The sequence below is a fragment of the Ascaphus truei genome, chromosome 6 (assembly GCF_040206685.1).
Source record: "Ascaphus truei isolate aAscTru1 chromosome 6, aAscTru1.hap1, whole genome shotgun sequence".
NCBI classification, from domain to species: Eukaryota; Metazoa; Chordata; class Amphibia; order Anura; family Ascaphidae; genus Ascaphus; species Ascaphus truei.
The window spans coordinates 129,129,442-129,147,514 of NC_134488.1; the positions used below are offsets into that span (position 1 = coordinate 129,129,442).

Below are 18,073 nucleotides of genomic sequence, written 5' to 3' on the forward strand. Positions count from 1 at the left end.
CAAACATTAGCCAGCCAGCATTAATAAAGTAAATAAAATGTTCAACTTTACCCTGCCATCATGATGGGAATCATCATCAGCATACTGCAGGTCAATGTCCTCTGATGCCAGCAAGAATACAAGAAAATATACAATCTAATGGCCCCTAACCTCTTAATCAACTTAGGGGTTCATATCCCACTACCCACCAGGAGGCCTAACAACCCACCCCGGACCCAGTATTCCAACCCTCTACCCATTGATTGGCACAGTGGTATATCATACCCATATAATATGGGCATGATAAGCAACTAGATCACTCAATGGTCAACCTAATAAAAAATTTACTCCCGCAACCTTCCAGGCAGGACTAAGTACCCACCCTGTGACTTCTACTCCCTTCATCCACCACCTCTACCCCAAGAAACAGACTATTAAGTGTATTACTAGTGTAGCTGAGCAGGGGGTCTCCGGAGTAGAACCATATTGATTTGAGGTCCAGGGACCCCCCGCCTTCCGAGATACAGCCCCAGTTATGGGGTGCCGTTATCTCCTATGCATTTAAATTCCTCGCGTCACATGAACTTCAGAAAAAAATGCATAGGAGATACCGGCGCCCCATAACGGACCCTGAAGCAGGGGGTTCCCGGACCTGAAATCAATGTGGTTCTACTCCGGAGACCCCCTGCTCATCTACACTATTATTTAAAATGTTATTAGAAATAAATCTCTGGCGAGATTTGCGCAGGGAGAGGCGGCTCTCTCTTTGCAGCCCTCTAAGCAGCTGGAACAAATCGCACAGTTTGCCCTTTTGAGAGAGGTGACCATCACGTCGCCGGCTACTCACCCGTTTTGGGGAATTTTGCTCACAGGTAATCAAGGCTTTCTCAATACCGTGATAGCAACAATAAAACAAAGTAGCGGCGTATACGTCCCAGCGATTTTTTTTATGAAAGCTTATAGCATAGGCCCCTTGTGTTTTTGTAGGTGTGATACGGAGTTACTGTAGGCATAATGAGCTGAAGCTACTGTATTTGCTTTCTGTTCCTGTCCAATACTAACCAAGGTTGTATTTGTTGTGAAAGTGAAGGGATCAATGGTGATGAGAAATCATTGGGAACTTTCCATAATGCTGACATTGTTTTTTTTTTCCAGATCTTCCCAAGTACCCGGAAGTGATTACTGAGAAGGAAGGAGACAGATTCATTGAGGGAAACAAGGTTAAACTGAAATGTGCTGTCAACAGCAGTAACCCACAAGTATCAAAAACAGAATGGTACAAGAATAAAAAATCTATAGCAATAAACAAGGACTATATCTACTTTGAATCTATAAATGCAGCAGATTCTGGGGAGTACATGTGCAAAGCTATAAATACAATAGGCGGTACCTCTTCTCAAAGCATTCCCATCAAAGTCCTTTGTAAGTATATATTTATTTCTATACTCACAGGTAGAGATGGGTGATATTTAAAACCAGAGACATAACATGAAACACAGACAGAGCTCAGTGCACATCCAGTGAAACTTATACACGGTACAGTGCCTAAATATATATGTCTATTAAATAAAATGGTCTTTTAGTTTAACATTTTGGCCAAAGTGTTGTAAGCCCCTGAGCCACTACACGGCAGACCACAACTCAAGGGTCACTAACACTAATATAAATTCTTAATAACCTGTGCATTGCCAGTAAGAATGATTTATAATAAATCTGTCAAATTTAGTTGCCTTGTTCTAATATGTTGTGGTTATTTTGGGGGTTCAATATGAGCTTGTAGGTGTCCTGTAAGAGATGGGTGATAATAATAATTACTAGCGCTGCTATTTTTACGTAGCTCTTTACAGAAACATTTTGCAGACACAGCCCCTGCCCCGTGGAGCTTACAATCAATGTTTTTGGTGCCTAAGGCACAGGGAGATAAAGTGACTTGCCCAAGGTCATAAAGGAGAGGAAACAAGGAGCACAGCTGAAGTAGAAATCTGCAGGGAGAGTCCTGTAGAAAAAATGAATAAGGGGCACAACTCCGTGCTAAAACTGAGGGTGATTTATTGGATAATTGCACAGGGGCAGAAACACAGCCCGCACACCGACATGTTTCGTCCCACGGGACTTTATCAAGGTGTACCACATCACTAACAACAGACCCCACTAAGAGATTTCAGGGGGAACTAAAATCACTCATTGATGAAGGGACTATGTTATTTGTTCTTGATGAGAACGAGAGAGAGTTCTTATTTAATGCTACCCCGACTGTTGCAGTGTTTCACCATCTCCCGAAGATTCATAAAACTTTGATCCACCCTCCGGGGAGGCCTATAATATCCAGTATTGGATCTTTGGGAGATGGTGTCTCACGCTATGTCGACCGGTTTCTACAACCAGGCGAAGTTCCACTGCGTGCAATCCTGATCAGGGAAATCAGAGTGTAGGGAAACAAGGATAGTGCATGCGCAGTGTACTCGGTTGGGCGATTTTGGCGCGAAATGGGTGTATTAAAGGTAAGGAGGTATAGTGATGTGGTACACCTTGATAAAGTCCCGTGGGACGAAACATGTCGGTGTGCGGGCTGTGTTTCTGTCCCTGTGCAATTATCCAATAAATCACCCTCAGTTCTAGCACGGAGTTGTGCCCCTTATTCATTTTTTCTACAGGACTCTCCCTGCAGATTTCTACTTCAGCTGTGCTCCTTGTTTCCCTACACTCTGATTTCCCTGATCAGGATTGCACGCAGTGGAACTTCGCCTGGATGGATTTCGTATTCCTATACACTCAATGGAAAGGTAATGGGCAGTAGCCCTCATTCTATGTTACCTTGGTCCCTATTTAGGGAAGTGTATAAGGTAAGGGGGGTAAGCAGGGTAAACCATATCTGCGGTAGTCGCGCTGACTGACCGCTAGGTCCCATGTTCATGTCCCCCCTTAACCTAGTATTATATAATTGCTGGAATTATTTATGGAAGTTCCTCTCTACCTATATGCTGTAATACAGTTTGTGAGTCTATACACTTGTATGAGCGTCAATCTCTACGTTTATACATACAAGGTCATAAAGGAGCCTAAACCCGGGAAGTGAACCAGGTTGCCGTGCTTCAAACTCAGTGCCAGTCGGTGTCTTTACTCACTGAGCCGCTCCTTCTCCCACTTGATGTGTGAAATCAAAGGCCACCAGGACCTTCCATTCGGAAATCAGAGTCAGAACACCAGGCCACGTGTCCATCTTTAGATGCTTCTCAACATATCTTTTTTAATTACAGTATTTTACATTTTTCAGTTAATTTAGTGTTTTAATTGTGAATATGATTATATACTTATTTCAAGCATTTTTTCATGTTTTCTATGCTATTTCATGCTATGCATTTTCTGTCATATTTTGAGTTTCTTCGAATATTTAGTAAAAATCCAAAACTAAAACACAGAACGTGTTTACAGCCAAAATTGTGTCCAAAATAAAAACAGAATTATTATTATTTTTAGAACAAATGCCAAAACACGAGTGAAAGTTCCTAACATTACTCACAAGGCAAAAAAATTTTTTTTTGTTTCGTCTACTAACATGTTCCCCAAAGGCAGTCTCTAGAGATGGATTTATCGAGATGCACCCATGTGTTTGTAGCGGCGTTTCCCCCACCCGGTGGGAGATTTGACCATTACTGGTCATGTGGTGCATGATACCTACTGGTAACAGAAGGGCTGAGTCGTCCGCCAGTGGTAGTGGGGACACAAGACTAGGCTTCTGGGGTTCATACCCCACATATCTCTCTAGCAGTTCAGCGCCTCCATCTGCCGTAGGCTCCAGGAGCTGAAGGTGATCTTCCACTGTAGAACTTATTACCTCTCAACCCAGTAAGGTCACGCACCAGGCAGGAGGTATACTGTAACAACAGGAACAGGTTTATTACTCTCCTGTACAGTTACAGAAACAAGGCAGGTTCTGTCCGATGCAGTACTCTCAGCTATTCCCTCAAGGATGGTCCCTGGGCCATCACTACAGGCCAAGAGCACCCGCAGCCATCCTAGCTCTTCCCCACCTCCTTAACAGAGACAGAGGTATGGTCCACACTCTCCCCTGAGGGGAAGAGGACTGGAGAAGGCCCAATCTCAGCCTTTCCACTGTGCGACCTGCTTTCCTCAGTGGGGAAGGACAACATACAAATTTAGGGCGGTCCTGCTTTTAAGTACTGCCAAGAAGAGGACACCAGGGCTGGATCATGATTGGTCATGCCCAGGCCTGATGTCACCGCCACCAAGTGCAGCTCCTTGGAGGGGGAAAACCCCATTTCAACTACTGGCAACCCGATTTTACCAGGGTAATAGTAGCCATCACGTGACCTGGATACTGTATACACATATATGCCATTTATTTTTTTAACAATGGCAACCTTGCTGTAGATAAACTACTTTTTAGACAACTTATTAAGAAATATTTCAATGAGACCTGTGTGGTCAAGGGTGGCCAACTCCAGTCCTCAAGGGCCACCAACAGATATTCAGGATACCCCTGCTTCAGCACAGATGGCTCAATCAGTGGCGCAGCCAAAGACTGAACTGCCTGTGCTGAAGCAGGGATATCCTGAGTACCTGACCTGTTGCTGGCCCTTGAGGACTGGAGTTGGCCATCACTCCAGTAATAAACTACTTTCTAGACAACTTTGTAATGGTTATCAGTTGTAGAAAGGTTCATATTTCTTACTGATCAAGTGATAAGTAAGTACAGGTCTTTCATAATATCCAGTGTTTCTTCTGTGGTACACATTGATCTTCTATGAAAATGCTGGAATTGTCTTTCTTTTGACAGCTATTATTTTAAATATCTGTACATATTGTATTTATTGTACAGTTAGCTAGAAGTATTCTCCGATATCTATATGAGCGCCATTAGAACGTTCCTGGGTATTTTGTATCAGAAAGATTACAATGCCTGTACAGTACATACAATTATTTCTGGAATACCAACGTCATGTTCTTTTTTTTTTCCTCTGTTCAGATCCCCCTAAGGAGGCAAATGTTGAAGTTGTCTATGACAAATATATAGAAGAAGGGCAAAGGATATTGTTGAGATGTAGAGCGAGACAGAGTGAGCCCATCATTACTGGCTATAAATGGTATAAGGACCAAAGCCCATACTCACGCCAAGGTGCAGAGGTTACATTTGAAAGCATAACATGGACAGATACTGGACATTATTCATGTGAAGCCTGGAATGATATCAACAGTGTCAAGTCAAAAGATGTTTATGTTGATGTCCAGTGTAAGTGAAAGTAGAGGAACAATCAAAAACATCACCCCCAGGCTTGATGGGTTTAGTTTGAGGGCTTTAAAGTAATTTCAGATAGCTGAAGGATATATATATATATATATATATATATATATATATATATATATATACATATATACATATATATATATATATGTATATGTATATATATATATATATATATATATATATATATATATATATATATATATATATATACACACACAAAGGGTATTACTGGAAGGTTCTTGGAGATATTCGTACCTCTGAGAACATCCTAATGGCCTTATTTTTGGAAAATATGGATGCAACACAGAGTCACATTTATCGGTACCAGAATAAAAATCTGAGACTTATTCAGCAGGTTTGGTATATAATGCTCATAAAAAGTAATACAGTACAGTATTAATCCTACAATTGATGGTATTGATTCCAACACTGGTTATATTATTACTTGAGTGTTGAGTCCCCCTAAATTATTTGAATTGTTTGAGCATCACCCTAAATGATGATAATACAGTAATAATAATAAAAAAATCTGTGAGAAGAAAGGACTTTTGTGAGGTTCAAGGTCAAAGGCACTAGGGATACTACGTTTTAGACTACTATACTGTACATGTATCCATTTCTCCCATACACACATACAGTATAGTCATATATTGTGGTCTACAAACTCCCTTCTCCCCTTTGTCGTAAAATGTCAGATACCCCCATCGTCTCTTTAAATGTGTTTGGGATCTATTATTTCTAAAATTTTAGTGCTCTGCAGAATAATCTATAAAATAAAACAAACAAGCGAACCAATTAGTTAAAGTATGGCAATATCAATGGGCTGCAGGTCTCTCTTGCAAATGAAAGTGGTAATTACAGGAGTAACATCAGCAATACATTTTGCCCATCATCTGCTTACAGACGCTCCTCAAAATGTGACTGTTTTCATGAAACCTTCAAGCTGGGTGACGGAAAACACAGATGTAGAGTTGACTTGCACAACCAAAGCCAATCCGGATTTGTTAGAGTACAGGTGGTACCGAAGCAACACCAATGTGAAACAGAACACCAAATATGTGCGCCTGGATAATATCAAACGGAGTGAGGCGGGGGAGTATTACTGCACTGCACAAAACCGTGTTGGGACCAAGAAGTCAGACATTGCCCAACTATATGTTTCATGTAAGTTTCTTTTCTAAATTCCACATGGTTGTACAGTGGCGGCCGCCTTTAACCTCCTGCGGCCGTTTCTCCGCAATTTTCGAAATCGCGGGCAGATGTGGGCCGTTTTCGGACGTTTTGGACGCCTCGGGCGCTTTCAATGTTAAGCGCCATTAGCGCTGTCTCGTCAATCCGGCTGACGTACGGGAAACTCCGCATTTTTACGGGTATGTAGGAGGATAAAAGGGGCCGCAGCAGTACAGCAGAGTATCTGATGCCTATGTACTATAGAAACACTGCTCGCAAATATTACACAATACAGCTAAACCCCGTTATAACGCGGGTCTCGGGGTCCACCCCGAGACCACCGCGTTACTAACGGGGTCGCAAAGAAAAAAAATGGCCGCCGCTTTAGCGCATATTCATCCCGCGGGACAGGAGATGGGAGCGGGCATGTCCCTCCGCTCCCCGCTGTCACCGCGGGACAGCCCGCGGGGCAGGAGATGGGAGCGGGGATGTCCCTCCTGTCCCCGCTTCCCCCTGTCACCGCGGGACAGGCCGCGGGGCAGGAGATGGGAGCGGGGATGTCCCTCCTGTCCCCGCTTCCCCCTGTCACCGCGGGACAGGCCGCGGGGCAGGAGATGGGAGCGGGGATGTCCCTCAGGTCGCCGCTTACCTCAGATCCCTCCACGTGCCCGGTGCTCCCGCTGCCTGCATGGAGGTGGTAGCGGGGGGTTTCTTCTCCCCACCGCTGTCCCCGGTGCTCCCGCTGCCTGCGCGGGAGGAGGGGGGGAGCGGGTGGTGGTGCTGGTCGCGGCCTTTCCTCTGCTCCGACCCCACCCCCCGTCTGTGTAGAGTGAGAGAGTGTGTGTGTGTATGTATAAATGGGAGAGAAAGTGTGTGTGTGTATATGGGTGTGTGTATGTGGGTGTGAGTGTGTGTAAGTGTCTGTGAGTGTGTGTAAGTGTCTGAGTGTGTGTGTAAGTGTGTGTAAGTGTGTGTGAGTGTCTGTGAGTGTCTAAGTGTGTGTAAGTGTGTGTAAGTGTGTGTGAGTGTGTGTGAGTGTGTGTGAGTGTGTGTGAGTGTCTGTGAGTGTGTGTGAGTGTGTGTGAGTGTGCGTAAGTGTGCGTAAGTGTGCGTAAGTGTGTGTGGGTGGGTGTGAGTGTGTGTGAGTGTGTGTGAGTGTGTGTGAGTGTGTGTAAGTGTGTGTAAGTGTGCGTGAGTGTGCGTAAGTGTGTGTAAGTGTGTGCAGTGTGAGCAATGAGGAGTGTGTGTGCAGTGTGCAGTGTGTGTGCAGTGTGTCAGTGTGTGCAGTGTGTGTGCAGTGTGGCAGTGTGAGCAATGAGCAGTGTGTGTGCAGTGAGTGTGTGCAGTGTGTGCAGTGTGCAAAAAAAAAAAAAAAAATTTTAATTTAAAAAAAAAAAAAAAAAAAATATTTTTTTTTAAAACGGGAGCCACGGGAAAACCGCGTTATTGTATAACCGAATCGCGGTATAACGAGGCGCGTTATAACGGGGTTTAGCAGTATTAGCATCTTTGGCAATCATCAGGAATTGGTAAATGTATGCCTTTGTAAATTATAATATACTCAACCCTCCAAAAAAGATTTTATGTACAGTATGCATTCAACTTAATTTATTTTCATATTTTGCCATTTAAAATCAACTAATGTTACACTGTTTTGAAAGTTACAACCCTCTAAAAAAAACAGAAAGATACTTCAAAACCAAAAGCCCCCTACACCCAAACTCTGCCTCACTATCAATAAACCAACAACCTCTTCAGCACCTCAAGCCCACTGAAAAACTGACTATTACAGAATCTCTCGCACGAGGCGCCTGATAGAGCTGCCAGTGATATACAGTAGTCCACAGAGGATGTGAGAGAGGAAAAGCCACTTTTGTCACTTCCTATAAGATACCGGTCCGTTTCCAGTGCAATGAATGTAGGATCGTGCATTTGTGTTTTTCAGATAGCTCCACTACCATAGTAAAATATGCAGCAGGCGCCGGTGGTGTCTGCATTCTTCTCATCATTATTATATTCTTGGTCCTGCGGTTCAAAGTCTGGTAAGCCAGCTCCTCTATAATATGAAACATCCCTTGTACAGAACTACGACGGATAGCAAGAAAAGACGATTTCTCAATGGAATAAAATAAGTGATTGGTCAGATATACATACATCTATATAATACATATATACAGTATATATAACTAAACAATATTTATAAGGATGCATGTGTATGATGTCACTGTTGCATAACAATCAGGGTTTACAGGGTAACAGGTCTTAACATTGTACATATTCTTCATGCTCTCGTAAACCAACACGGTCTCCACCATCTAACGAAATTGTGGGTGTTTAAAAAACAAAATAGTATCTGGAGTACTTATCTTTCCATGTAGAGGTCAGGTGACGGCGGCAGAAGGTGGAAAGAGAAGTATATGGTAGTATATTGGGGTAGTTGTAGGAGGAGTTTGTTTGTACATCAGAGGACAGACTTTCCTGGGACTTTGAGGTTGGTTTATGAGATGTACAATCAATAGGTGAGGGGATTCTGGTTAACTTAATATAACGTTATTTCACTGTATTTCCACATTAATTGCACCTAGGGAATGAAGAAATTAAATAATGAGAAACTATGTCTAGCTTCCACCCCCACAGGCAGAAGATACATAGACAACCAGCAGATGACAGAAGTGACACATCTTTCTTTGTGGTGAAGAAGGTAATTAACAGTTCAATGTGGAAATACACTGTCTCAGTAATCTCTAGTGCAAGGGTAGTTAAGTCCAGTCCTCAAGGGCTATCAGCAGGTCAGGTTTTCAGGATATCCCTGCTTCAGCACAGGTGGCTCAATCGGCTCAGTCTTCGACTGATTCACTGATTGAGCCACCTGTGCTGAAGCAGGGATATCCTAAAAACCTGACTTGTTGATAGCCCTTGAGGACTGGAGTTAGCCAACCCTACTCGTGTCCAGTTACAAATAATCTGACCTGCAAACTTGCAGAGATGTAAGTCACAAATGATGACCCCAGGTGGCTGCAGAACCCATGTTATATGGTCACAAAAAAAATATTTTCAGCATGAGGAATTAAAAACTTAACAAAATATTGTTAATTATAATAAGTAATTATGTGCCATTTACAGTATCAGGCAAATGATATGTTAGGGAGCCAGTCAGTAAGGACATCGCTTGCAGTTGTGATTACTGCTGTAACGTTTACACTGAAGAAGTTAAACAAAGCAGCAGTTGAATGCTGTTTAATGATAGTGAGTATGTTTGCACTGCACATATTGCTGCTTCCCTTTAAAGCTGCAGTTCAAACTGCCATTTTTTTTAAACATACATTTTTTTTCCCATTCAATATGCGCATCAATACAATCTGCACACTGACAGGTGATTAGCTGAGCTGCAGATGGATCCGTTCTCCTGTAATCGCCTCTAATAGATCGCTTGCTCAGGGTTATTTAATTCAGTTTTTGCAAAGCATTCTGGGCAACGTAGTTCCTGGAATATGATTGACTGGGCAGTTACTAGATACAATTGGTTCTCTGCTAGAGAGGGCGGGGCTCAAGATCCAGAGCCTATCAGAAGGGTAAGGGGCCGTCACTTTGGAAATGCTTCCTACATTAGAAACATTAAAAATGTCTTTAAAACATTCTTTTTTTTTTTTAAATGCTACAGGTATTTTCTCACAGTAAAGAACTAATTTATTTAAAAAACACACACGTAGGGTTTGCTTGGTCTGCAGCTTTAACACACTGCAATAACTACAGGAGATTCCTGGGGTTAAAGGGATTAAGAGGTATACTTCTATAACCAGCAAATCAGTGGTCATTATTTGTGGGAGCCTACAATGTTTATGATACATGTTCAAAAAAGTTGGTATGTAATAAGACTGATATTATACAGTAGTCACAATTAATTTTAATTTGAATTAATACTAATAATAAGCAATATTTTTTTGTAATAGGATTCCTTAACACAAACTGTTGCTTTCATTTTCAGTTTATGTTTTCTGTATTAGGACAATGACCCTGTGGACATATATATCTTTACAAAACTCATTAGTAACTACATGTTGTGTCAGCAAATTGTAGATCTGTTGCAAACCTATTTTTCTTCACAGTCAAACCACGAGACATCTGACAATATGGCAAGACAAACTCCACCATCGTGCAACTCCGGAGATGAGCTAAGCTACTCTACTATCCAGTTTGTCGCTGTAACTGAGGAAGAGACTGTGATGCCGAGGTCTGTATCCCTCAAACTCTGATCTACACATTCTTCCAGGATAAAAGTTATTACATTTTAAATGATATAATAAGTTGGCTTAAAGAGTGACCCAAGAGTCCAAATCATAATAAAAATAGTGATAGCGACAATGTCAAGTAGTGGCACAGTAAGATTCAGTAAATGCCTGGCATTGTTCACATTAAATAGCTGCTGTATTTAAGTTTAATCCTTTCCTGAGTATATGTGGAATAGAGTGCCAGGTTGATATCTGAAAAACAATACAGTATGTTATGGAAAATGGGAAACGGCATTGTCATCTGGGGAAATTGAGATCATCAAAAGAAATGTAATAATCTAATCCAATTAGCCAAGTAAAACAGACAGACTTCCATGTATTATATGCCATATCTTTCTGTTATCAAAGAACCTAGTATCAATAGAAATGGATGGAGTAACAGAGCACTACTTACGGAAACCAATGACAGATAGAATGAAGCAGAAAGTGTGTATTCCATAAAAAAAGAATTATTTGACAAAAAGAACGAAGGTGCCTCCCCACCAACGCATTTCACGTCAAAGCGCTTGATCATGATAATTAATATTTTTTATGGAATACACACTTTCTGCTTCCTTTAACCTGTCAATGGTTTCTGTGAGTAGCGGTAGAGTTTCTGGAGTAGTTACTCCATCCATTTTTGTCTTCACTCCTACAACAGAAGTATACTAAGATCTTTTGGAGCCAGGGAAATTTGTGTGGACACTGCACTATACAAGTGAGTCCATTTTGATAGCGATAGCCCACTCAGTGGACGATTGAGGTATGAATTGAGTGACTTTATATGCTGCTGTTTTTGGATTACTTATATTAATTACCTTCACACTCATACATTGGGAGGATACCAAACTAGTATGCTACACCATCTACCTGTCCATTGCTCTACTATTTCCATTTCAAGGTTCATCATACGGGAACACTGTTATTGAACATGTTGTATGTGTATGCACCACGCAAGTGTCTATCTGGTATCAGCAGTAACACATTATCTTTCCCTGGCTAATGCTACATAGAACCAGTGTCAAGTTTCAAGATACAGCTGTCGTTTATAGTGTGGTGACTCGGAAACCCTTCAATGCTCCTCAGGTAATTCTATATGCATTTCTTATCTAATATGTCAATTGGACCAATTTGCAATTTTTTAAACCTTAATCATTTTACATGAACATTTCTCTTATGTAACGGCCATAATGTTTTGCAGGGTATCCCCAGTTTCCCCGGTTAAGTATGTGTGTTGTCTGTGTATGTGTACTGTTGTGGATATACTTTTCCAATAAATTAATTTTATAAACTCTTGTGTTTTGTCTGGCGATATTGATCCCTGGTATTAGTCCTGGGCTCCCGTGACTGCACCAAATTGACATTTCTTGCACAGCGAACTTCCTATCTTTTGAGCTGGCTCAGCTACCAAGTCAGCAAATTGTGATATCTTGGCATTGTGGTATGTTCTAGTGGCTGTGTTGGTCCAAGAGAAATAAATATATTTTAGGCACTGGCGTTAAGACAGAAAGCCGTCTTAGTATAGTCCCAAGCACTATATATATCGACTCAAACCTACCTTTCAAATTACATGTGGAGAGACATTTGCTCATAAAGGAGCACACCGGAGAGAGGTGCTAATTGGATATCTAAATTGTATTTAAATGAAACACCCCACACCTCCTAAATGATTTCCATAAAGCCAATACTGGAAAGCATACGGCCCATTGTGAGGAAAGGGGTATTCGTGTAAGTCCCAATAGGTTCAAAACCCACAATCTGTACCATTCAGGGCAGCCGCTCTTGTCTCTGCGTACGTTTGAGTTCTAATGATTTTGGTGAAAAATCCACTGTTTGGATTTCCACTAATTCGCCAATTTCTATTCATGTGCACTTAAAGCATGTCGGTCCCTCAAAACATTCCACACAAGAAACAATGGGACCTATTCAACAAATTCTTATATTGTAAATGAGAGAGAAGGAGGTAAATATTTCAATGGGCACTTTGATCAATTGGAATTGCACAGCCAGAACTAAAGTGTGTCAAAAATGGCAGTTTTTGTTAATGTCCACGTCCGCATAAGGTGCCTTATGCTTGTCATTATAGGCCTTATGGAAATCTTTTAAGAGATTTGGTCATTTAAATATACTTTCCATATCCTATTAGCATATCTCCCAGCTGTATTCCTTTTTGTGCACAAATGTCTCTCCCTAAGTTATTTGAAGGTGTGTTTGATGGGGTATGTAAATCACTTGGGACCCAATAATTAATTAATATTCTCTCTCTCTCTCTCTCTCTCTCTCTCTCTCTCTCTCTCTCTCTCTCTCTCTCTCTCTCTCTCTCTCTCTCTCTCTCTCTCTCTCTCTCTCTCTCTCTCTCTCTCTCTCTCTCTCTATACAGCTTAACCCCATTATAGCGTGGTCCTCGGGGGGCACCCACGACCACCGCGTTATAAACGGGGTCGCGTTCTTTTGTGGTCGTACCATGTCCGCCGGAGGGGGAAAGCTGAGAACTCTCCCAGCATTCCCAGACCCGGTGGGGCAGCGGCAACAGCACACAGCACTTACCCGGCATCTGGCAGCTCTTCTCCCTGTCTCTGCTTCCTGCTTCTGCTTCCCTCTTGCGAGAGCAAGCTCCCTTAAAGAGACAGTGTGTGTGTGTGTGTGTGTGTGTGTGTGTGTGTGTGTGTGTGTGTGTGTGTGTGTGTGTATTTGACTGTGTGAGACTGTGTGAGACTGTGTGTGTGTGCGCAGTGTGCTGTGAGTGTATGCAGTGTGCTGTGAGTGTGTGCTATGAGTGTATGCAGTGTGCTGTGTGTGTGTCAGTGTGTGTGTGTGTGTGCAGTGTGCTGTGTGTGTGCAGTGTGCTGTGAGTGTATGCAGTGTGCTGTGAGTGTGTGCTATGAGTGTATTCAGTGTGCTGTGCAGTGTGCTGTGTGTGTGTCAGTGTGTGTGTGCAGTGTGCTGTGAGTGTGTGTGCAGTGTGCTGTGAGTGTATGCAGTGTGCTATGAGTGTATGCAGTGTGCTGTGAGTGTATGCAGTTTGCTGTGAGTATGTGCAGTGTGCTGTGAGTATGTGCAGTGTGTTGTGAGTGTGTGCAGTGTGCTGTGAGTGTGTGCAGTGTGCATGCAGTGTGCTGTGAGTGTGTACAGTGTGCTGTGAATGTATGCAGTGTGCAGTGAGTGTGTGCAGTGTGTGTGCAAAAAAAAACTTAATTTTTTATTTTTATTTTAATTTGGGGTCCACGCTCAAACCGCGTTATTTGCGGATCCGCGTTATAGCGGATCGCGCTATAACGGGGTTGAGCTGTATAGGTATTTCACTGTGTATTTTTGCCACTGGATGTAGCACTGGGCTATGTTTGTGTTTGTTTGTAGATTAATTTCTACATACAGGTGCAACATATAATAACACCACTGCATATTACCATGTGAACATTTCAGTGCATGAAGCCTATATAAGCTCCACATATGTACTATAGTAATTTATTATAATCTTCTTACCTATCATGGCAATAAGAAAAAAAAAAAATTAAAAAAAAATATATATATATATATATATTAATATAAAAATCTACTCGCCCAACCAAAAAATCTACTCGCCACCTAGTCCCGCCCCCAACCCCGCCCCTAGTCCCGCCCCCAACCCTAGTCCCGCCCCCAGCCTCGCTTTAAAATAAAATATATGAATAAAATACATTTAATAAACTCCTAGTCAGAACAAAATTCGTTTTTGACAGAAATGTATTTATTGTATTACATTATACTACAATTTGTCCTGGTTACGTGTGTGTGTAAATGTCGGATCTAGAAATAAAAGCCAGGTGTGAATGACTAGTTTCCTGAACCCCTTAACCAGTGTCTGGATGTCCCTGCTTCACAATATCTAAAACAGCAATCCCGCCTGGGATCTTACCTGATCCGCAGTCCCTCAATGTCCAGGTACCTTCATTCACCCAATGTTATACATTGGAGGGGAGGTGTTCCCTACCTCTCTTCTGGGTTAGGGGGGGTTCCGATGTCTTCCGTGTGAAGCTTGAGTCAGATCTTGAAGAAAGCAGTATAGGTTATTTCGGTGTAGTATAGGGCAGTTAAGATATATAGGGTAAATAAGAGATCCAGAGTGTGAGAGTGTGGGGGGGAGAGAGAGAGAGAGTGTGGGGGGGAGAGAGAGAGAGAGTGTGGGGGGAGAGAGAGAGGGAGAGTGTGGGGGGGAGAGAGAGAGGGAGAGTGTGGGGGGGGGGGGAGAGAGAGAGGGAGAGTGTGGGGGGAGAGAGAGAGGGAGAGTGTGGGCAGAGAGAGAGAGGGAGAGAGTGTGGGGGGGAGAGAGAGAGTGTGGGGGGGAGAGAGAGAGTGTGGGGAGGAGAGAGAGAGTGTGGGGGGGAGAGAGAGAGTGTGGGGGGGAGAGAGAGAATATGGGGGGGAGAGAGAGTGTGTGGGGGGAGAGAGAGTGTGGGGGGGAGAGAGAGTGTGGGGGGGGGAGAGAGAGAGTGTGGGGGGAGAGAGAGAGTGTGGGGGGGAGAGTGTGTGGGGGGGAGAGAGAGAGTGTGGGGGGTGACACACAGTGGGGGGAAACAGTGGGTGACACACAGAGGGTGGGTGATTCACAGAGAGAGAGGGTGGGTGACTGGCTGGGTGGCTGGGTGACTGGCTGGGTGGGTGACTGGCTGGGTGGGTGACTGGCTGGGTGGGTGACTGGCTGGGTGGGTTACTGGCTGGGTGGGTGACTGGCTGGGTGACTGGCTGGCTGACTGGCTGGGTGGGTGACTGACTGGCTGACTGGCTGGGTGGGTGACTGACTGGCTGACTGGGTGGGTGGGTGACTGACTGGCTGGGTGACTGACTGGCTGGGTGACTGACTGACAGGCTGGGTGACTGACTTACTGGCTGGGTGACTGACTGACTGGCTGGGTGACTGACTGGCTGGATGACTGACTGGCTGGGTGACTGACTGACTGGCTGTGTGACTGGCTGGGTGACTGACTGACTTAGGGGGGGGTGACTGACTGACCTGGGGGGGGTGACTGACTGACTGGGGGGGGGTGACTGACTGACTGGGGGGGGTGACTGACTGACTGGGGGGGGTGACTGACTGACTGGGGGGGTGACTGACTGACTGGGGGAGGGGTGACTGACTGACTGGGGGGTGACTGACTGGGGGGGTGACTAACTGGGGGGGTGACTGACTGGGGGGGTGACTGACTGGGGGGGGTGACTGACTGGGGGGGGTGACTGACTGCGGGGGGGGGTGACTGACTGGGGGGGTGACTGACTGACTGGGGGGGGTGACTGACTGACTGGGGGGGTGACTGACTGACTGGGGGGATGACTGATTGACTGGGGGGGTGACTGATTGACTGGGGGGGGTGACTGACTGACTGGGGGGGGTGACTGACTGACTGACTTGGGGGGTGACTGACTGGGGGGGGGGGTGACTGACTGGGGGGTGACTGACTGGGGGGGTGACTGACTGGGGGGGTGACTGACTGGGGGGGGTGTGACTGACTGAGTGGGGGGGGGGACTGACTGGGGTGGTACCTCTGGTGTCACATACGTACTCCCATACACACATACACACACACTCCCATATATACACACACACACACAAGCACACCCATATATACACACACACACACACCCATATATACACACATACATACCCATATATACACACACACACATACCCATATATACACACACACACCCATATATACACACACTCACATACCCATATATACACACACACCCATATATACACACACACACCCATATATACACACACACCCATATATACACACACACACACCCATATATACACACACACACACACACACACACACATATATACACACACACACACACACACACACACACATATATACACATATACACACACACATACCCATATATACACACACACCCATATATACTGTGACAGAAACCAGGGGATGGTAATAAATTCCGTATATAGGGCTCCCAGGATACTAGACAGTTTCTATCCTGTTTGGCCTGGGAGTGCAGCCTCATAATACATACACTCCATCCCACAGTTTGGCAAGCGCTGGAACTGAGGTATGAGAGATCCAGACCAGAGTTTGTCTGCTGCCTGATTTCTGTCTCCTGTCATGCTAATTAGGAATCAGGTATGAAAGACTGATTTCCTGTTTGCTCTGGTCTCCCCACAAGAGCCAGGAGGCTGGAAGGCTGCTGAACTACAGAGGGGAGAAGCCTCTTCCCCAAACAGGTTCAATCTTTCTGTTCATTTGTGTAAGACTGCAAAAGTACCATGTTTTGATGTTGGAAGTGGAAAAGCCACTTCCAACCCTGAGTCAGGGATATCTAAGTTAAGTTATCGCTCAGGTGTGCAGCTTTTGTTTTGATCTGTTTTCTGTTGTATGCACTGTGGCAGTCTCAGTGCCTGGGACTGAATAAACCAGGCATAGCCTGTTTAAAGGAACAGTACATGACCTCATCATTTAACCTACCCTAAAAGACCGTGTTCTAAACAGTCCCGGACAAACGACGGAGCCCCGGAGTAAGCCGTTTGTCACATATGGTGGAGAATGCGGGCAGAGCACTAGGGGGTCTGCGGGTTGAAGAACTTTGAAAAAAAAAAAAAAAAGTTTTTTTCATCCTCTGCAAACAAGATGGAAGACGTGGTGGGTGCGCTGGTACGCAATGTCGCTGCCCAGAAAGACGCGAATGAAACCCAGCAACAGCTGTTAATAGCCCAGCAAGAAACTAATGCAAACCAGCAGCAGACGAATGCAGCCCATCAACAGCTGCTAATAGCCAAGCAAGAGATTAATGCCAACCAGCAACAGGCGAATGCAAACCAGCAACAGACGAATGAAGCCCTGCAAAACGCGAATGCAAACCAGCAAGAGACAAACCGCTTGCTGAGAGAGGAGCAACAGCGGTTCGCTCAGGGCTTACAGCAGGAACTCGAGATCCTGAGGGGGACTATCAGTAACCTTCCACTGGCAGCGGCAGCCCCAGTTCCGAAAATGACCAGGGCAAGCCACTACCTTCAGAAGATGGGACCCTCGGATGATGTGGAAGCCTATCTTCTCACGTTTGAACGCACGGCACAGAGAGAGGGATGGCCAGAAGCTGAGTGGGCTGGTCTAATCGCACCCTTCCTAAGCGGCGAACCCCAGAAGGCTTACTTTGATCTAGAGCCAGCCGAAGCTAACGTCTATGCAAAATTGAAGTTCGAGATCCTCGCCCGCCTCGGCGTAACCACGGCTGTTCGCGCCCAAAGGTTTCACGCATGGTCCTTCACGATGGATAAAGCCACCCGAAGCCAGATGTATGACCTCATCCACCTCGCCCGGAAGTGGCTACAACCCGAGATCAACTCAGCCAGCCACATCGTGGAACGGTTGGTCATGGACCAGTTCTTGAGGAA

At 44.5% G+C, this 18,073-nt stretch overlaps 1 protein-coding gene across 3 annotated transcripts in view; it reads left to right on the top strand.

Annotated features, from left to right (window-relative positions):
• Nucleotides 1-18,073, top strand: part of LOC142497895 (B-cell receptor CD22-like) — a 73,912-nt gene that overhangs the window by 46,853 nt on the left and 8,986 nt on the right. For 2 of the 3 annotated variants that reach the window (XM_075606304.1, XM_075606306.1), the window contains exons 7-13: nucleotides 1,135-1,401; nucleotides 4,967-5,230; nucleotides 6,149-6,409; nucleotides 8,361-8,457; nucleotides 9,038-9,116; nucleotides 10,522-10,646; nucleotides 11,697-11,769. In XM_075606304.1, the coding sequence (XP_075462419.1) occupies nucleotides 1,135-1,401; nucleotides 4,967-5,230; nucleotides 6,149-6,409; nucleotides 8,361-8,457; nucleotides 9,038-9,116; nucleotides 10,522-10,646; nucleotides 11,697-11,769 (1,166 nt within the window). The remainder of the gene's footprint in view (nucleotides 1-1,134; nucleotides 1,402-4,966; nucleotides 5,231-6,148; nucleotides 6,410-8,360; nucleotides 8,458-9,037; nucleotides 9,117-10,521; nucleotides 10,647-11,696; nucleotides 11,770-18,073) is intronic. The other variant, XM_075606305.1, reaches the window with a different exon arrangement.